The following is a 19,581-nucleotide window of genomic DNA, read 5'->3' as shown; positions in this document are numbered from 1 at the left end:
TAGGTGCTTTTAGAAAAGAAAATAAAAGAAAAATCTGAGACTTTGTCTAGTATCAGCTTAAGTACTTCATCTTTCTCGCTGAAAAAAAATTTCATCAATTTGTGTCTTTGCATGTCAACAGTTTCAAGTCATGGTCCCATCGGTCCAGTGGAATAGAAAGTGTTAATTTTTGCTGTTAAATGAAGCAAATGGGTTTTTTGCATATTAATTCAGTTTATATTGATTTATAAAATCCAAGTCTTAGTGTTGAAGGTGCAAAAGGTGTGTGAAACTCAACTGGAATAAATGCTTAAAGGGTACAGTCATATTTTGAATCTAATTATAAGTATATTTTTAAACAAAGAAGCAGCAAAAATGTTTTGGTTGGTGTTTTTCTCTTCCCACTTCAAAATGCGTAATCTTAAAAATATTCTGGAGTTGTATAAATATCTGTCCTATATAATTTGTGCTGTTTTTCTGGAAACACAGCAATGGTTTAGTTCTTGTCCTCTGTATAACCTCAGGTATTGGGAGTGCTAAACGTGTGGTGCACTGATGTTTTGTTAGCTTATGTCTGTTTTTTCCTTGAAGAACATTCTTTTTAAGAAATCAATATAACATCTTTTTTATTATGTTTTTTTTTTACTCCTGGCAATATCCTGACAAATATAAATGAACTATTTAGACATCTTGTTAGATCATCAGATAACATGGAACAGTGCTTAAGAGGAGAACTGTACATATTTTTGTTAGTTTGAAAGTGCTGCTGGTAAGTACTTTTTGTAAGCTCAAGTAGACCAATCCAGCTATTGAGTAATGTGATTTCTGTCCAGCAGATGGAAACAGGAAATAAGGCATAATATTGTGACATCAACAATATAAAAAGAAAAATGCTTCTAGGTGCACCAGTGTGCTTTGTCTCCCAGCAGGTGGTGATAGGTTTCTTGCTGCTTGGGCTAAACTTTGGTTTGTTCTCTTAATGGTCTTTTTCTACCAACTCTTTTTAAAATGGGCACAGTATTGGTGGAATTGTCTTTTGTTGTAATTTCCTACTTCATTGTTTCCCTCTCCTCACTGAGGTATAGTGTAGTTTTTTGTTTGATTCTTTTGTATTAGAGAGAGGAGTTTGACCTGCAGGTAGGTGGAAAGACCTTAGGGATGAAAATCATGTGCTACATTTGTATTTTTGAGCTTGTTCATGATGGTGTTTTTATAGTAAATCCAGTAGTATAACTACTGAGATCACATTCATCATCAAAACCAAAAAAAATTATATGCAAATAATGAAATTTTCTTCACGACATAAGACTTCTCAAATAATTGCAGTTACTTGCAAAAAATGAAAATGTGATATGAAATGTAAAGTGGTAAGAATCGAGAAATATTAGGAAACTAAGGTAAAAAGAAGGCTGCCAAACGAACAGTGATGATGAATTGCAATTAATATCCCCCTACGAAGTGTCCTTCAAAAATATTTCAGTAAACTACATGTAAAAACTATACTTTCATAAAGTGGGAATGGGTTTAGCTTTTCTTTATTTCTGCACTAATGTTGCATTCAATTCTGAACTGTATGTTCAAACCAACATAAAAATATTGAATGAACCAAAAAAGTGAAAAAAGGTTGTACACTAAGCTGCAGAGTTAAACAGATGTCGTTATTAAAGAGGCTTCTAACATCTCAGTAGATAATCTAGTGTACTAAATTTAGTGAATTATAGTCACCTATTTAATACAGTACAGACAGTTCATTAAGAGCAATATTGCATGTGTAGAAGAAACTTATTGACTAATTTGTATTATAAAGAGATCTCTTCCATCACAAGTGATAGGAGCCCTCCATTTAGGATTGAAACTAAAAAAACAAGATTTGTGGACTAACAATAAACTGTCATTATTTAAAAGCACACTCGTTAGCAATCACTTCGTCCGTAATAGTTGTTCTGAAAGTTACTGGTTTTATTTTCCAAGTAGTTTGTTCTGTTTATTCATTAGCTGACCTTATTTGTTGTTTGAATGTCATGGAGGTTTTCTTGTTTGTTTTCAGTTTTGATCAGCTCAAAACGGCTGTTGTGAATTTGAAGAAACAAGCCAATAAGAAAAATGAGGGGAGTCTAGCTTATGTGAAAGGAGGTCTCAGCACATTTTTTGAAGCACAAGATGCGCTGTCAGGTAAAGATGCTTTGCACTTACTAAATACAGTATTAAAGGAAAGACTATGTGCATGTATGGTTACATTTCATATTAAGAATATAGTTTTCCTTCATACTCTATGCTAAACGTGTTAATGAGCCCAAAATCTGTGTTGTGTTACTGGAACTGGCTAGCTGATTGTTGTGGTATATTTGCAAAAGATGACATCAAATGATTCTTACAGGAATTGAAGGCATTTGATGAAACTGCTTAGACTACAAATGCAGGAAAGAGAATAAATATTAAACTGGAGATAATATAGATAATATATAAGATGACTTGAAAACTGTAGCAACAGAAAAACTAGATTTTATGATGCCTTATCCAATAGTCAGATGGTAATATTTATATGAATATTAAGTTCACTCTTACTTTGGGGAATCAAACAACCTTTATATTATGCTTACCATTGGGAAAATGAGGTTATCTTAGTTGCCATTTCAATATTTATATTTATTTTATACACACACACACACACACACACACACACACACTTTTAAAGCATAAAATGTCTCTCTGGTAAGAGCTCATTGTGGGCTTCTGTAGTCCAATCTAGTTAGGCTGGATAAGAAAGCAACAGTGTCCAGTAAACCATCCCTAATAGGTTTGTCATTTGCCGATTATCTCTCCTGGTCACTGATCCTGTGTTACAGGTATCATGGAGTAAGAAAGCTTATATCTAGGTATAGCCTCAGCTAGGCTAGCACTTTGGTTGGCTTTAGAAACACTGCTTTGGAGAAAAAGTAGTGCTGACAGACATCTGTGTTACCTTGTAAGTTTACTTTTTGGATCAGCAAATTCTTACTAGGATTTACAGAAAGCTAAGGCAAACCTTAAATGTGAGGTTTCAGAAAGCCTGAACACAACTATTAAAGTATAGGCTTTTTGCCTTTGAAGACTGATTTTCTGATAAATGAAGAGGTCTGAGAGCACGTAGAAACTTAAAAAATATTAATAAAATAAAGATAGGGAAAGCAAATTTATTTATTTTGTTAACTACTATATTATCAATTTTAAAAAAAATTATAATAGTTATATATTGTTTTGCATCTTTTATCTTTATCTGTGTTATTTTTACCTGAAATTGGAGTTTATTGGTGCAGTCCTTTAGCTAAATTATGAATTTAAAATTTGGGATGACTCAAGCGGTCCTTGGTGCCACTTTTTGTCTAACCAAAATGGCTTGGTTTTGTCTTCCCCTCGGTGATTCCCCCTTAAGTGCTCAAAAGGAAGCAGACTTGTAGCTTGTGCTGTTATACAGTGAACTAAACTGGTACAACAAATGACTAGTTTTGATGCTGTTGTAAAAGAAAATTAGAGACTTAAAGCCTTAATCTCTTATAAAATTCAAAACTGTAACACTGGAGTTCAAGTGACTTATCAATACACTACTTAGTTTTTAAATTCTGAAACCAAATTCTTAATGAGCATGGAGTACAGGTCATAACTGCCTTCTGTAACATTTTAATGCACATTTCTCTGTTGAAATTTCATATTAAATGCATGTGCCAAAGTGGTTTTGCTTCTTTTCAGTCAAAAAAACCACCCTTATTGCATATGAATTTCAGCTGGAAAAATTGCATAACTTTTTAAAGACTTAAACTTGTGGTAGATACAGTCAACTGTTAAGTTGGATGTGGAGAGGATTCCAGTAGAAGCAAGCAAAAGGGGTACCTTTGATGCCATCATCCAACCCTTCTGCCAGATGTCAAAACTTTCTCCAGAACATTTGATCACTGCAGTTTTCTCAAATGAAAGAGGAGGAGAATTAAGCATAAGCATTATTAGCATTGTTCTAGAGAAACAGCTCAGATGCAAATTTTAAAAAAACCTCAACAACAACAAAACTACCAAACTAAAAAACCCAAACAAACAAAACAAATTCTTCAGCATGCTGTTATAAATTCAAGCTTTTTAACAGAAGAACATTAAATTAAAAATCCAGTTATACTGTGGCTAGACAGTGTTTGTGCATATAATGGCACTTTCCTGCCCTTACACATGTAAGGGTGAATTTGTGTGTCTTATTTTCTCCTTTAAAAAGACGCATACAATACAATATTTTTGAAATGCATTTTGACAAAGCTGTATGAGGAATAGTTGATATTTGAAAGATTGTTTCAGCACAAACTCTTAGGGATGTAGCCATTGTTCTGCAAAATTAATATTTGAGGCAGAGCATACAACTGTCACAGATGAAAAGGGAATCAAAGGAAAATCATTATTAAATGTATTTGTTCTACCTTCCAATATGATTTAAATTTTCTGAGCTCATTTTGGTTTGGATTTTTTTTTTAACTTACTTCCTTTGGGAAGATTTCTAATATCTAATTTATTTTCTAAAGATATGTTTTTCTTGAGGGCAAAAACTCAGACTCTCAATTTTCCTCTTCACATATCTTTGAACATATCTTCTAACCCCAATGGTTATGCTTTATAAGCTGCAGATCTGTTCCATTGTTGTTACAGAATGGAGCTATCTGTAGGCAGTTATTTCTCGTAGGTTTCCCTAAATTAGTACAGGATGTTACTTTTTGTAGGAGGATCCCTTTAGGAGGTATAACACTTACTTTACCGAGTGCTTCATATTCATCTATTTGCAGAGGTTTTATACATGCTTTTTTTAACTCATACACATTTAACAAGGTTATTTTTAAATATATTACCTTGATCTAGGAAACCCTGAATTACTGATTATTGTGCAGCTTTTAGTTGGGACCCAGTCAGATCAGTTTGATCTTAAGCTTGCTATCAGACTGTATTACACATTTAATTGAGTATTAATATTTTCACAAATAAGCAATGGAAACCATAAAAAGCAGTCCTAAGATGTTTATTGTATTTTGTGATTTAGAAAGTGTTTACTAAGAAAATAGGAGCTCAAATAGGCCAGAACCCTTGCTTGTTTGGTTAAATTTCTGGGAAAATAGAATTGTCTTATCAGATCCTCATGTCTCTCTGCCTGTTAGCTTGGCTGACAGTTTGACAGTGACTCTGCTGCAGAGATGATGTTCAACAGGAAGTTTGTTTCATCAGCTGAAGGGAGCTGTAAACTGAGCTGAGGGGAACAGGGCTCACCTCAACTTGACCCACTTGTCAGCGTCGTGGAGTTCAGCTGATTTATTTCCTGTAATTCTAATTGCAACCTAGAAAGTGGCATTCCTGAAAGGTTGGCTGTTTATATGTTTGTAGTTAAGACATAATTTATTGTCATGAGCAAGTCATATCCCACACAGAGGTCTTTGGAAAGTTGGCAAATTAATTTTCTTTGAATATACCTTTTCAGAAATGCTCTTTGCTCTTAGGCCGTGGTTTCTTCTCATTTAAGTGAAAGGAAAAAAGTTGGGAAATGACTACTGCAGTCGTTCACTTAAGCAAAAACGTGCAAGTATGACAGTTGTACTGGCAAGTAAAGTTGTCTTTGAAACATGAATATCTTGAACAAACTCGAGGTTTAGATTTGACTCTCTAGTTTGCCATGGCAACAGTTCTTGTGCAACTACAACTGCAAACACATTTTACACGATTTTCAGGAAAAAATCTGTAGGAAAGAAGCACTACTGGCTATTACAGCGCTGTTCCTTTTTTCCTCTTCCCAGTCCTGTTCAGATGTGTGGCCTATGGGAATACCTGCATGATGGGCAACTTGGACTATAGTTGGCCTTTTTTGTATTACTTTACTTAATACATAAGCTAGGATAATGTTTAGCTGAAATGATCCTATATCTGGTCGATGCCTGGGGTTTTGATTTGGTTTTTTTTTTCTTCCTGTAGAGTATTTTCACTTCATCCCCTAAGGCTCATTCTAAGATGAACACGTTAATGATCCAGGATCAGATTCAGTCTGAATTAGCCTATGCTGTTGCCATTATGCCTGTTAAATTAATTTTCTCTGAAACTAAAACAAAAGAAATCACCTATTAAATTCTGAGTCAGAGTGGGAAGTTGAGAAGTCGAGAAGCTAAAAACTGAGGCTTGTCTGTCATATAAATGTCCCTTTGCTTCTGACTTTTGAGGAGATTTGTCATGTTTGAATTTAAAGGGAGTATTTAGAGCCAATTTTTCATTAGTGATTCTGTTTGCAAACTATAGACTGATGACTAGTTTTGAAGTGGTTTCCTTTTGTCCAATTAGATGTCGGTAGCACAGCATGGGTATGGTATACCAGGTTTTGCTGTTGTCACGTAGCTGTTTTGTAACAAATCTAATTCACACTTTTGCCTTACTTCACTCTCGTATATATTTTCCCAGATAGTAAGAATTTTTATTAAACATATGGATTTGGGTAAATCAAATTTAAAGATATGATTACTACCTAATGTTACACAGCTGACTTGAAATATCTAGAATAGCTCTCTGTCCTCTGTGTGGTGTGCGTCTGTTAATGTTGTCTTTCTCATCCCACTTCAAGTGACAGAATATTCTCTTTGCAGGGTAAGACCAGTCTAGCTACTATAGCTAGTAAATTTAAATATGGTCATTCATAAAGGTTAAGAAAGAACAGGGCCATGGAAACAAGCTTGCAAGGGTAAACTAAGATGCTGCATGTGTCAGCCATGTATCTAAGAGCGTATCAGTCACTTCAGAATAGCAGTTCCAATGCATGTATGTACCCCGCAGTAGGTGCAAGTTAGATTATTTCTGATTAAAAATTAAGATCATGCCTCCAAGTAGTCTTGAACTAGTATCTGATGTGCTCTCAACTCACTGTCTAGCTTTCTGAGAGGATGTTCCTGTCTGAAGACTTCAGTTAGCTTTGTGCTACACTTACACTTTCTGCTGACCGAGAAGGATAAGCACTATCATTGCTTCATTTTGTCCTTACATTTATAGGCCTACTCATGTATGCACAATGAAAAAATAGGCATGCTAAATTAAATTAAGTTTGTTTGTTGAAAACTTACATTCTGATCTTGCAGCACTAGATAACAAGGGGGGGCATTGAAATGAGGAATGTATTCTGGGAGAGAGATGACCTGCCAAAGGAGTGCCAGTAAAGTGTGTAAATGGTGGTAGGTAGTTTGGTCTTGGGCAAGTGCTTCCTTTTCATGCAAGGCCTATGATCAATTTCTGTAGCAAACCAATTTTTATTTTAATGCAACTCTATAAGAGCAAAAATTATGTGATCTTGGTTGATAAAAGGCTCAAACTAGCCTTTCATGCAGGTTCTAGCATGACATTGTCTAGGAGGTGTTTTTTGTCTCAAGCAAGAGATGATCTGACTTGAAAACGTGAAACAGCAGGAGTTGTCACAGTCCATAGTGAAAATTTTGTGCCCAGGCTTATACCTGCTTTTATGCTGACTGCTCATATATCTTCTTTGAAATCAGTAATTGTTTTAGAGATGAGAGCTAATTACTAGAGGAATTTTTCAAAATGGATGCAGTTATGGCAGCTTATAGCTACTATGTAGTTGTCATATTTTATGAAATTGTGTTTTTCAGGTAAGTTAACTTTTTTGTTTGCATTTGAAAAATAGTAAAGCATCAAAAAGAAGGAAAATATGTTTTGAAATTGAAATTTTCAAATAGGTAGTGCTGCAATTGATTGCAAATGTGCAAAAAGTTCCCTATAATTATATTTGAGCCAGACTTAACCTGCAAGCCATAACACCGGCTTAATTGCATGATACGTTGTTCCATTTTGATTTCCATATCACTTTTTAAATTCATGCAACGTTTAAAAGCTGCTTTTATTTCTGCCATCAGCTTTCACAGATTCAGGACGTTAGCACTGTGTCAGTAAAAAGAGAATATAATTTTGAAGTGCTCTGGTAAAGGCATGGGTCCAGCCCAGAATTTTTAGTGGATCCATAGGCAGAATAATAAACCCTATTTTCCTGTCTATTTCTGAGATGTTTGCCTAGAAATATCAGACTTGCTTAAATATAAGCCCATGTGAGAACAAGTTATCAGACCTCACAGTGTTGTTAGACTAAAAGTTTTGGTCTCTTATTTTCATAAAACCTCCCCTCCTAGCACCGTGCTTTAATTGCCTTAAATTAGCATCTTAAGTCTGTCCATTTTCTTTGATTTTTGCCACTGTGTTGAGTAAGCAAGCTTGAAGAAGTAAATACTAGAGAAACAAAACACATAAAGACAATTAAGGACAATACTACATTTACTTCATTTTTTTGTAATTTTTGCTTGGATTAATAATATTTACCAAAACAAAACCAAGTTTGCCATGCCAGTGCAAAAATATCTAGAAATCTCAGAAAACTGGAGGGATGACCAAACCAAACTAAACTTAGCACTACTGACTAGGGGCCATGGGAAAACTTTTTTTTTTTTTTTAAGGTTTTGATAGATAGTGTAATGTATTAAGAGCTCTGTTCATGGCATGCTGTCTTTATATATTGCTATGCATTCCTGTTGAATCTATTCAGAGTTTTTACCCTACATAGGGGGGTACTGTCCTCATCAATAACTTTCTTACATCTTGTTCAAGTTACGGAAAAATCACTGATCTTTTAATAAAGGAAAACAAAGGTATTTTTGTTCCAAAGGCACTGAGCATGAATCCTGACAGCATGTTAACATGTGTTCTTCGTTCCTCCATTACTGTGCTTTGGTGCCAGGTTCTTGACAATTACTGTATCAGATCTTCAGAAATACTTTGCTGAGTCGGTCTTTCACTTTTTGTATTTTTTTCCCTCCTGTTTTCTGCATCTGACTAAAAGGATGTGATTTATTTCAGGTGCTTTTTTCTTTAACGACATTTCTTTGGAAATGGATAAGCTTTTCAGATATATCAAATGCCATCTTTTAATCAGAAAATGATGAAAACTTGCTTCTATGTTGCTTTGAGCTGAGTTAGGCTGAGAAAGTTTGGAGAATACCTATACTCTTGGGGCCTATCTTGAAATATGTTTTAAAAATGTCTAATGAGTAAATCAGGAACGAAATTTGCAAGTCAAAAGCTGCATGAACCTGGCGAGTATGGTTTAATTTGTTAGATTTATGGTTGCCATAAATCTAAAAAAAACCCCATATCCTTCCTTAGATTCAATAAAACTGTTTTCAACACAAGTAGCAATTAATTAATTGCAGTTAATTTTACTGCAGTGCCTGTATTATGGCTTATTTGCCATATTCTGGTGTATTTAGTCACAGCTTAGAGATTGTGAGCTCTGAACTTAGTCTCTTTACTATTATTAGTTAGTACCTCACTGCAGCTTTTAATGCCTTTAAATATTGGGAAACTTGAACATAACAAAGATGATACAAAATGCAGTTAATTTTCTGGCCCTAGACTTAGCCTTTCCTCATTTGTATTTATTGTATGCTTCTTACAGTATTGCTCCTCAAAAATGAGGAACAGATTCTCCTAGGTTTGCAACTGCTCTTCCAACTTGTATAGTTTGTGTCGGGTAAATCCAGGGTAACTGGCAATTCAAGAAAAAACCCCATCCATCCTTTACTTCAAGGCTTCAAAGACCTAAAATTTTCTCCTTGCTCTTCTTACTGCAGCCAGTGATGAGTGGAGGGTACGAAGCTGCATTTGAAGGTAATCATAAGTATTGGATACTGTGAGGAGAATTAGACTGGCTTTCCACTTGCCCTTGGCCATGTGCTTTTTTTCCCTCTTCCTTTATACTGCAGTGCTGCAATTGGGGCAAGCTTTAGACAAGCTCGCTGATCAGTGAAGAAACGTTTCTTCCTCAGTGAGTTAGTTTTCCCCCAAATCATCTCACTACAGCTGCCCTGCAGCTGTGTGATTGCTAGATGGAGCAAAAGGAAGCATGTGGGTGCAGGAGTACAGGGGTTGTCCCAAACGTATCATTCTACTGTTAGATGGTTTTACTACTCTAAGAGGAAAAAAAAACTTAAATGTCTCTAGATTCTTTCCAACCAGATTAGGTCTACAGATATTTTTCTTGACTCCATACAGTTTTGCTTGTCTAAGCTTCTAACTCAAAGACTTTTTGTCTGGTCCCCATAGAAGGAACATACACGTAGCTTTTTAAAAATCATTTGATGCATACAAAGTAATCGTAGACTTTCTGATAAAACATAACATTTTTTGCTCTGAAAACTTAAGACTTTTTTATAACTCAGCTTAGGAATACAATGAATGCACTATTGCTAAATCTGTTTATTATGAGTAAAAATAACTTCAATACACAAAGTAGCACATTAACATGTAGAAGGAAATACAACAAATTTATTGTGTGTAGACAGAGTAACTTAGGTAGGTCTAGACCTTTACCATTTGTCCTAAATTAGAGTTATTTTTTTCCCCTTTGATGACTCTCAGAACAAAAATAATGAGTTGCTCTTGCATTTTCAAGAAAGCAAGACTTCCTGGAATTTTTTGTGTAGGATCAAGAGATTTAAGGGTCAACTTCAGATGTTTGAGAATAATGTAATTTTCTCTTTTTTTTTTTTTTTTAATCACATACTCCCATTCCTCACCTATTTTTCCCATCCCCCCCAGTGAAAATTCCGCCTTTGATAGAGTCTGGAGAATATCAAGGGCCATCATGTTTTGGAATAGCCACTTGCTGTAGGACTGAGGCCACAGGGCTGCCTTTACTAAAGGTGGTTTCTGTCCTTGTTCACTTGTTCTTAATTTGCGTCTACATGGCAAGGGCATGTAGGGATGGCACTGTAGGGGAAATCAGTTGGCAGTGGTGTCTCTAAGCTTTTTATGTGAAGTTTAGGGTGATATTTGAGAGTAGTTCAAGTACCACTTGGTGGATTGAATTCCAGGTATCTCTTACAGCACATTATCTATAGTCATGGAGTGCATCTTCTAGTGTTGTTTCATCTTAAAAGAATCCAGTTGAGGAGCTCAGGCTGCTCAGCAATGCAAACCAGAGCAAGATAAGCTGGGGCAATTGGGAGACTGGTTTCAAAACTGTATTTGTGTTTTGAACTAAAATATATAATTATTTACTTCTTTCAAAGCGCTGGATATTGCTCTTTTCAAGTATAGCTTAGCTTCACTCCATCCTACTGAGAACCAGCAGAAAGCAGTAGGAGGTTTTTAAGCCTCAAATTTATCTAAAGCAATAGGAGCTGATGGCTATTTGATAGAGCAAATTTTACAAATGTTAACAGATTAAAAATTTTAAAGGAAAATCATATTTTTAAATAATTGTTTTATATATGGTCCATATATACAGGGATACTACCTAAAAAAAAACCTGGATACTGGTTTGGATCAGTTGTATTGAACAGAGAAGAAGAGGGGAGGAAGGCTGTAAGAGAGGGGAAGTAGAAGAAAGGACTACCTACCCTGCATTCACTGTTCATATTTTCAGAGTAATATAGTATTATCACGTTGTGCTGATAAATTTCCCCCCTCCTGAAAAAGAAATTATAATAAAAGAAGAAATTAATGCTGTTACTATGCATTTTCGCATCCATTAGTAATACCACAAAGAAGTAATAATTGGGGATTTTATCATTTTAGGACAGGAGAAAAATAGCATCTTAAAATACAGCAACTTCCCTTCTGTTTTCATGTTGTTTTGAGCAAGAGTATCAGTGTTTCTGTGTAATGGTTAATGCTTCAAGAAACTCTTAAATTGTGTGTTTTGAGAGTGCCTTTTTATAGATGAAAACAAGTGAAGTGAACATGTTCTAGCAGATCATTTTGGGATCATCCAAATTCCCCATGACTGTCTTTCTGCCCTTTTAATTGTTGGTCATTTCTTTTTGGTAAGATCAGTGATTTAGAAAGCAAAGTATTTTGTGCTTAAATGATACCTACTTTTCAAAATACTAATTTGTGTTAGTACTACAAGATAGCTAATTTAGATTATAATAGCTAGTAGATTATTCTGTCCACATGGTTTTGTTTTCCTTAAGCATTACTGTCTTGTTCAAGATGATACAGGAAGTCTATGTCAAAGTAATGGTTAAAATTCTGCAATGTCTGGCTCTTAGCCCTTCATAGTCTCTGCTGCTATGAAGCATGTTTGTATTTTTACATGTCTAAAAAGAAAAATAACGCTTTATTTTTAATTTTAAAAATGTTTAGAAGTGTCACTTTGACGTAATGTATTCCCACCTATTAAAATGTTCTGCATTTTAACTAGACACTTTATTCCAGCAATCCATCAAAAACTGGAAGCAGATGGAACGGAAAAAGTAGAAGGATCCATGACGCAAAAACTGGAGAATGTACTGAACAGTAAGTTTTGTCCTTCCAGCAGCAACTATTTATGGATTTTGGACTTTCTAACAAGCTTTAATATATTCCTAGGGATATGGTAGAAAGTAGAAAACAGTACAGCCTCTTGTGCCCTGTTTGATAGTATGGTTTTATGGTGTGATAATACACCTTTTGAAGTAAGTAGCAGCTCTTCCCATGACTTTTGTCGGTGTTTGTGATAACAGAATAAATATCAAAGTAAAGACATGATAAATCATTTAACTTTGGTGGTATCTCAATTTTGAGTGGACAAAGGAAACAGAGGAACTATATGGATAGACAGAACTGTAGAAGGATGAGCAGAGCTAAATACCAGGATTGTAAAAAGTTCGAGTAAAAGCAGAAAAAAACCCAAATATAAGCTGTTTGCAATAACAAGGTCTATTAACAGGATCATTTCCACTTAAAGTGTTGGCATTTAGACTATTTGGCATAAGCATTCTTTCTAGAAACCTTGAAAAGCTGTCAGTATTTTCTTTTCTGTTTTTCTGTATTAACTCTAAGGTTGCATTGAGAGAGATGGCTTGAATTTGCTGCAGTTCGGCATGTGTTTCATCAGATCAAAAAAGTTACTTTTTTTTTTTTTCATTCTGGGACTTCTGCCAAGATAATTTTACTTTGTTTCATTGTGATTTTTTTCACAGAGGAAGGGATGTTTCCCTTAGTGCTGTATCAATAAGCAGGAATGACATGCAGATAGCTGACTCAGTGTTGGAAAGTCTGAGTGTGTTTTATGAAATCAAGAAAGTGACATGGAAGTTCACTGTTTTTCTTGTCTTGTGTGAAGAAAGCAGTGACTGTATGTGTGTCTGTGTGGGGAGCACAAAGAAAGCAGAGGGTTTTGTGAACAGCTCTAGCTCGTTTCAGTAGAGATTCATTAATGCTCACAATAAAGGTATAGTTTGAACATTGTTATTGCCTCATCTTGTTTTCTGGAATAAAAAAAACAAACCCACCAAAAATTTTAAAAATTGCCAAAAAAATCACAAAAAAATGTCACACCACTATATAAAGACTGTAACGTGTGTCTGTGTGTGCAAGATATTTGGTACATCTACGGTAGAAGTAAGAAGCACGTGCTGAAATTTTCCAGTACAATTCTCAGTGCTCTGTATTTATGCCATGTCATGCACCAAGCACAGATTCCTTGGAGAGCACTTTCCCTCGTACAAAATTGTGTGAAAGATTTTAAATAAAAAAGCAAAAACATTGGTTTGTGATCCTTTCCTATATACACTAATATAAGACAAATTTACCTAGAATGTATAATTACTGTTTCATTCGATAAATGGTGGCTGAATTCCGTATGTAGACAATGCAGACTGTATTTCAAGCTGGATCTGTAGAGGAACTTGTGCCAGACACTTCAGAGTGTTTTTAAGTTTGGCTCTGCTATGAAAAGAATTGGCTGCTTTTCCTCATGATACTTTGCAAGTCATGATGGGTGGGAGGCAGGGAAGTAGGAATACAAGGATTTAAAAAGAGTAAATAACATTATGCAAAGTAGTTTGGGATCAAAGCTTTGTTTCTTGTCTGACCATTGAAAAGCTTCCATAATCCATGAGTAACAGGGCCTGCTTTCAAACATGACTTCAATTCTTTAGTCAAATTTTACATTTTATGGGCTATAGGTGCATGTTTGGGGAGACACTTGGTGTTGTGTGAGCTTGGTTACAAACTCCTAAAAATAAGGATGTTTTCCACAGCATCTGAATGTATGTTAAGAGGGTGCCAAATTATTGAACTGAAATGACATGGGGTAGTAGAAGCACAGTTTGGTGTTATAGGTGGAATTATAAATGTTTGGAGTTTTTGCAAAATTTAATTGCTAAACAAGCTGTTAAATATATGTTATTTAAAACATACGGTGTCCTATAATGAATTTAATGAATAATTGCACATTAAAGGAGGTCAATCAAATTTCATTATGTGATGTTTTTGTCAGACTCTGTGACAGACACTGTTGGATAACTAGAGATTTATTTTGAAGTAAAAAATTCATGCACTGTAGATGAATCATTTGTTTTGAAAGCATAGTTGGTCAATATAAGACCTGGAACTTTGTCCATGGGTTGTTTAGGTTTAGATTGTTCATCAGTAATCAAGAGATAAAGATTGTTAATGTTGAAGGGATGAGGAGGGAAGAAATTTTACAATATTATAATTCTAAAAACATAGACTTGCATGAAGTATTGAATTTCATTAAGACATTAGTAGGTAATTTGATATATTTCGATTTCTTTGTAAAACAGAAAAAGTACCATTAGGAAAAAAAAAAAGTAAAATCATTTACCTGAATTAAGGATTTATACAGCAAAGTAATTCATAAAGAGATGAAGATAGAAATCACTGTGCTTTTCCTGCAGTTGTCAATTACCTTTTTAAGAGGTTTGCATTGAATTTAAAAAAAAAAAAACAAACCAACAACTTTTTGAATATAACTTCATTTCTCAGATACAGTACATTGCTTCTGGGTTGTTAAAAGAAAGCACAAGAAACATATGAATTCAGACAAAGCAAATGTTAACTTACTGGAAGGATTTACAAAACAAGCATTTTTTTTATAACCTTGAGAAAAATCATACTTTACCAGTGGTCTGTATTTAAATGTCCAGCTAGCTGTTTTCATTGTGCATTTCTCCTTAATGGATTCAAGTGCATACTGAATAGTATGCAGTAGAAATAGCTGTCCTGACAAAACTTTTTTTACATCAAGGCTTCAAAATTTCAACAAAGTTTAAACATTATTTAGATATAACAATTATTTTACAAAGACTACTTTTAACATGAGCGGGCCACCCACAGTGTTGACTAGAGAAAATGGCATGCAAGCCACCCAGTGAGACTGATGTAATTTTTTTCATCTTTGCTTAAAGTATAGTCACTAGACCAGATAATGTAGAAACTTCTACATGCAACGATCAAAAAGGCTAAAACAGTTCCACTTTTGTTTTTGTTTTTTTTTGGTTAATTAAAAGTAAGTCACAAGTTGAAAAATGCAAATATTCACATGCGATGAAAATCTTCTCTACCATAAATGTAATTTTATTATTCTGTGTTAGAAAATAATCTCCATTAGAAAATGGAATGCTTTTTAGTTTGGATAGAAAAGGTTTTAGGGCTATATTTAATGAATTTATTGAAGAGTATCTGCAGATAGTAGAGACTTAAATGCATGAAATTGTTGAGCAAGGCTTGATCCTGTGTGTAATGAAGCCAGTAAGACTTTTAATGCAATGCGAAGGCAATTCTGTTACAGTGACCAGCTACTTAGACTTTTTTCAGCCATGACACTGTCCTTATCTTAATCGTTGGTACTTCTTAGAGACTCACTTAAATATCAAATATTGCTAATAATTTTTAAGACTTGATTTGAAAACACGGAAAAATTATTTGCAAAACCTGGTCATAGCTTTTAAAGCAATGATAGTTAATATAATAATTGAATTATATTTTTTTAAAAAATAAAACTTTCTAATGCTTTTTCCATATTCTGAGATGCATAATTTGGTTGTAAAATGTACATCTGGAGCCAAAGCAAACTATAAAATATCTGCAGCAAAAGCTAAGCATTTGAAATAGGAAAGAGTGATTGTTTTTAATTGCACAGGGGTCTTACCACATTAAAATGCTAAGTGGTTCCCTTTGAAATAGTATTTCAGCAGTTGTAAAATGTTAACACAGTTAAACAAAAAAGTATGAAAATCAGCAATAATTACTCATTTACTCTAAAAAACTTGAATAACTCATTAAAATGAAGAAAATCTGTTCGTGATTTCAACTGATTACTTACTCTACTTTCTCTTATTGTCATCCTTTTTGAAATAGGAGCCAGTAACACAGCAGATACCTTATTTCAAGAAGTGCTGGGTCGCAAGGACAAAGCTGATTCAACGAGAAACGCGCTTAATGTTCTTCAGCGTTTTAAATTTCTTTTCAATCTTCCCTTAAATATTGAAAGAAATATCCAGAAGGTATAATCCTTTAAAAATAATTTTCTATTTGCTGAAAGGAATCTGTTGAATTTAGTCTTTTTCTTGACAAATATAAATTCTTGGTTTTGTTTTTAAGGGCGATTATGATGTGGTTATTAATGACTATGAAAAAGCCAAGTCCCTCTTTGGAAAGACAGAGGTTCAAGTATTCAAAAAATGTAAGATATGTGCTCTGTTATTTAATGGGTTTGGTGGTTTTTTTTAACTTATAGGCTAAAAAGCACATAGTAGACTAAAGAGCTTTATGTGGATTTGATATGAATTTCTATCCATACAAATTATGGATTTATAGGAACCATTTACACAGTATTTCTGGCAAGTATTCTGGGTGAGTTGTATATCCCACAACATGAAATCACAGCCAATTTAATTTATTTATTCAGGCTTGGTATTACTGGACATAAAAAATGTACAGTAATTAAAATGTGACTTTGGGTATCTCTCACTGGCATATTGTTGAAAGACTTGAAAGTCTAATTTTCTGGGTTTTGTAGGACTGTCATGTACAAAATGTTCAGATGTGGCTTGTTATTATAAAATGAATTATATTGATTTCCACGTTAACTCCAGAAGTGTCTGATATCCTATGAAAATAATGTAATTTTCAGTTCATAGCCCTGCTGAAGGACACATTGGTTTTGTTTCTGCTCCCTACTCCTAGATTACGCAGAAGTTGAAACCAGAATTGAAGCTTTACGAGAACTTTTGTTGGATAAGCTGCTTGAAACTCCATCAACATTGCATGATCAGAAACGTTATATAAGGTAATCATTTGACTGGTGCCTTCATCAGACATATGGTGTTAGATGTGTATTTAAATGTTTCCTAAATATGTTAGTGAGTAGTTTTACTGTGGTTTAAATACTGATTTTAAAGCTGTAAGTAGAGTATTTTGAGATTTTATGATTATATAAACAATGGCAATGGAATGTTACTTTTTTACTGAATGACTGAAAAACAGTTCTTGAATGAGAACAATGAAGCATAATTGAGTTTTGAATTTAATTTTTTTTAAATCTTTAAGGCATGTTTAAATTCTGTTGCTTTCTCTAAAGCATCATATTGCAAGCTATGTTTGAAATGATTACTTGCAGTTCGCATGCCTCAAAATAGATTCCTTATTTATTTTTCTTACACTTCAGCTTGGCTGGTGTTGAAATGGAATCATCCTGAGTCAGATAACAGGGAGATTTTAATCCAGACTGTCATTCGAATTTGGCTCTTTTACTGCTCAGGCTAAATAATGAAGTTACTTCATATTTCATGAACATGAACTGGTTCCCCAGTTTTCATTAACATTTCTAGATTTTCTGTTTTTCGCAAAGCTGATATCAAAGTGTCTTGTAGGGATACTGAGACAAGTTGGCCGAACCTTCTGCTGGTAGATGTGAATCTTATGGTGGCTGGTGCCAAACTTTAGAGTGCTCTGAAACATCTGATGGCTTTATTTAGAAAGCTTTTGAGGCATGGATGGTGCTAGGGCTCCTAGTGTGTCTTGACAACTTCACTGCTTTTTTCAGTTACCTTAAAAGATGTGGACTAAATGTGCTTTGTGGGAAGCATTTGTAAAATTCTGGCGCTTGCACGAGGTCTTCAATGTTTTGTGTGCACACCAGGCCCAGTCACATAGGACCAAGTGCAGTGTTGGTATCTTAGGTCCCTTTGTGTTGTGTGAGTTTGAGTACAATGACCTGTGTGCATTTATGTAGAGTGCTTCTCATGCTTTTGCATACTTTATAAATATTGCCTATTTATTGGAATTGTGTTTTGAGATAAATAGTTAAGCATTTTCTGTCTATGAATAAGTCACTGCTATTTCCTTTCTCTGTCAGTCTTGAAAAGTATAAAGAGCAACTGCTTTATCTAAGCCATTTTTACCTTTTCTAAGGATTCTTTGAAAGAATCGTAGTTGTACATGTGGCTGATTCTAGTTGCATTTTGTTTGGGGGTGTTTTTTTGGTTTTTTTTTTGGTTGGTTGGAGGTTTTTTTGTTTCTTGATTGGGTTTGTGGTGCATTTAGTTTTTGGGTTGGTTGCTTTTTAGTTTTTTGCTAGCCCCTTACCTTGAAGTATTGAATCTTTAAAAGCATCCTGGTCTACATTAAAATAGACTGTGTTAATGTAACTACCAACATGTAGAACAATATAATGAGGGAGAGCATGGAGTGAACAAATGTGGAATAATTTAGTTCTAATAAATTGACAGAATCCCAGCCTACAAAATGATTAAATTAGTTTCACTACTCTAGATATGCTAAGGTGGCTATACTAGTGTAAATTTTCTGGAGGCAGGGTGTGAAATAAGTTTTCTTCAGAGCACTTCAGCTAAAAGGAAATTAACAAAATCCTAATTTTAAAATTGTTTGGATAAACCCTGCTATTTTTGTGATGTTTTTTCTTCCTTGATACATTTGTTTTGTATGTCTCTGAAGTCTAAGGCTGAGCAAGACCTGAAATACTGTGATTTTTCTCCCTCAGATATTCAATGTTTATAATTAAGCTTCAGTTCATGTTTTCCTCTCATTGTCTTATGGTATTTACATTGTTAATTATTTTATACAGTCCAGGAATAGTTTACCATAGCACTTAGCAGCCAAGTAGGTATATTTCTTTCAAGACCAGTGATAATTTTGTTATTTTATTTGGTGCCTAAGAGAAGACTGAAGTCCCTCTTAGCATTGACGAAGGACTTGAGCTCATAATCAATAAATGTCACCCTGTCAGAATGGTTAGTTGTGTAATTTTCTCATCCATCCAACCAATCCTACTTTGACAGTTTATTTTTTGTTCAACACTGCAGACAGTTGGCAAAGACAGAATTTTGCAACACAGTCATAATTAATGTTAGGTATTATTGTAGTAATACAGCTTTTGTGAGGGAGTAAAACATTCCCGGCACTGCTTGAGGTAATATATCAGTATACTTCATGTTAAGCTTCTTGAATTTTTTTAATCTGCTCTGCATCTCATTAATGCAGAATATAATGGAATGCCTTAAATAGTAGAGCAGCTACATCTATTTTTGAAAGTACTATTTTGAAAGTACTGTTGTTAGATAGTCTTGAATGCTACACATTAGACTATATTCCTTCGGTGTTCTCTTTGAAACCGCAGCAGCTGACTTCTAATACTCCTCTCTCCCTAAAGACAGATGGTGTTTTGCTTCTGCAAATTAGAAGCTCCAATCCTTTTTGTAATCTCTCCCCCCTCCTCTTTTTTTCAGACCATGTGCATGCATAAAAACACCAGAC

At 34.4% G+C, this 19,581-nt stretch overlaps 1 protein-coding gene across 4 annotated transcripts in view; it reads left to right on the top strand.

Annotated features, from left to right (window-relative positions):
- The window catches only part of EXOC2 (exocyst complex component 2), a 124,923-nt gene that overhangs the window by 31,581 nt on the left and 73,761 nt on the right, over window positions 1-19,581 (top strand). For all 4 annotated transcript variants that reach the window (XM_051799511.1, XM_051799508.1, XM_051799509.1 and 1 more), the window contains 5 exons: window positions 2,027-2,151; window positions 12,235-12,315; window positions 16,165-16,310; window positions 16,408-16,489; window positions 16,993-17,095. In XM_051799511.1, coding sequence (XP_051655471.1) covers window positions 2,027-2,151; window positions 12,235-12,315; window positions 16,165-16,310; window positions 16,408-16,489; window positions 16,993-17,095 — 537 coding nt within the window. The remainder of the gene's footprint in view (window positions 1-2,026; window positions 2,152-12,234; window positions 12,316-16,164; window positions 16,311-16,407; window positions 16,490-16,992; window positions 17,096-19,581) is intronic.

This window comes from Manacus candei, unplaced genomic scaffold (genome assembly GCF_025592945.1).
Source record: "Manacus candei isolate 608988 ecotype Guabito, Panama unplaced genomic scaffold, ASM2559294v1 h1tg000049l, whole genome shotgun sequence".
Taxonomy (NCBI): Eukaryota; Metazoa; Chordata; class Aves; order Passeriformes; family Pipridae; genus Manacus; species Manacus candei.
The sequence above is the reverse complement of the archived record's forward strand: the minus strand, read 5'-3'. Positions and strand labels throughout refer to the sequence as shown.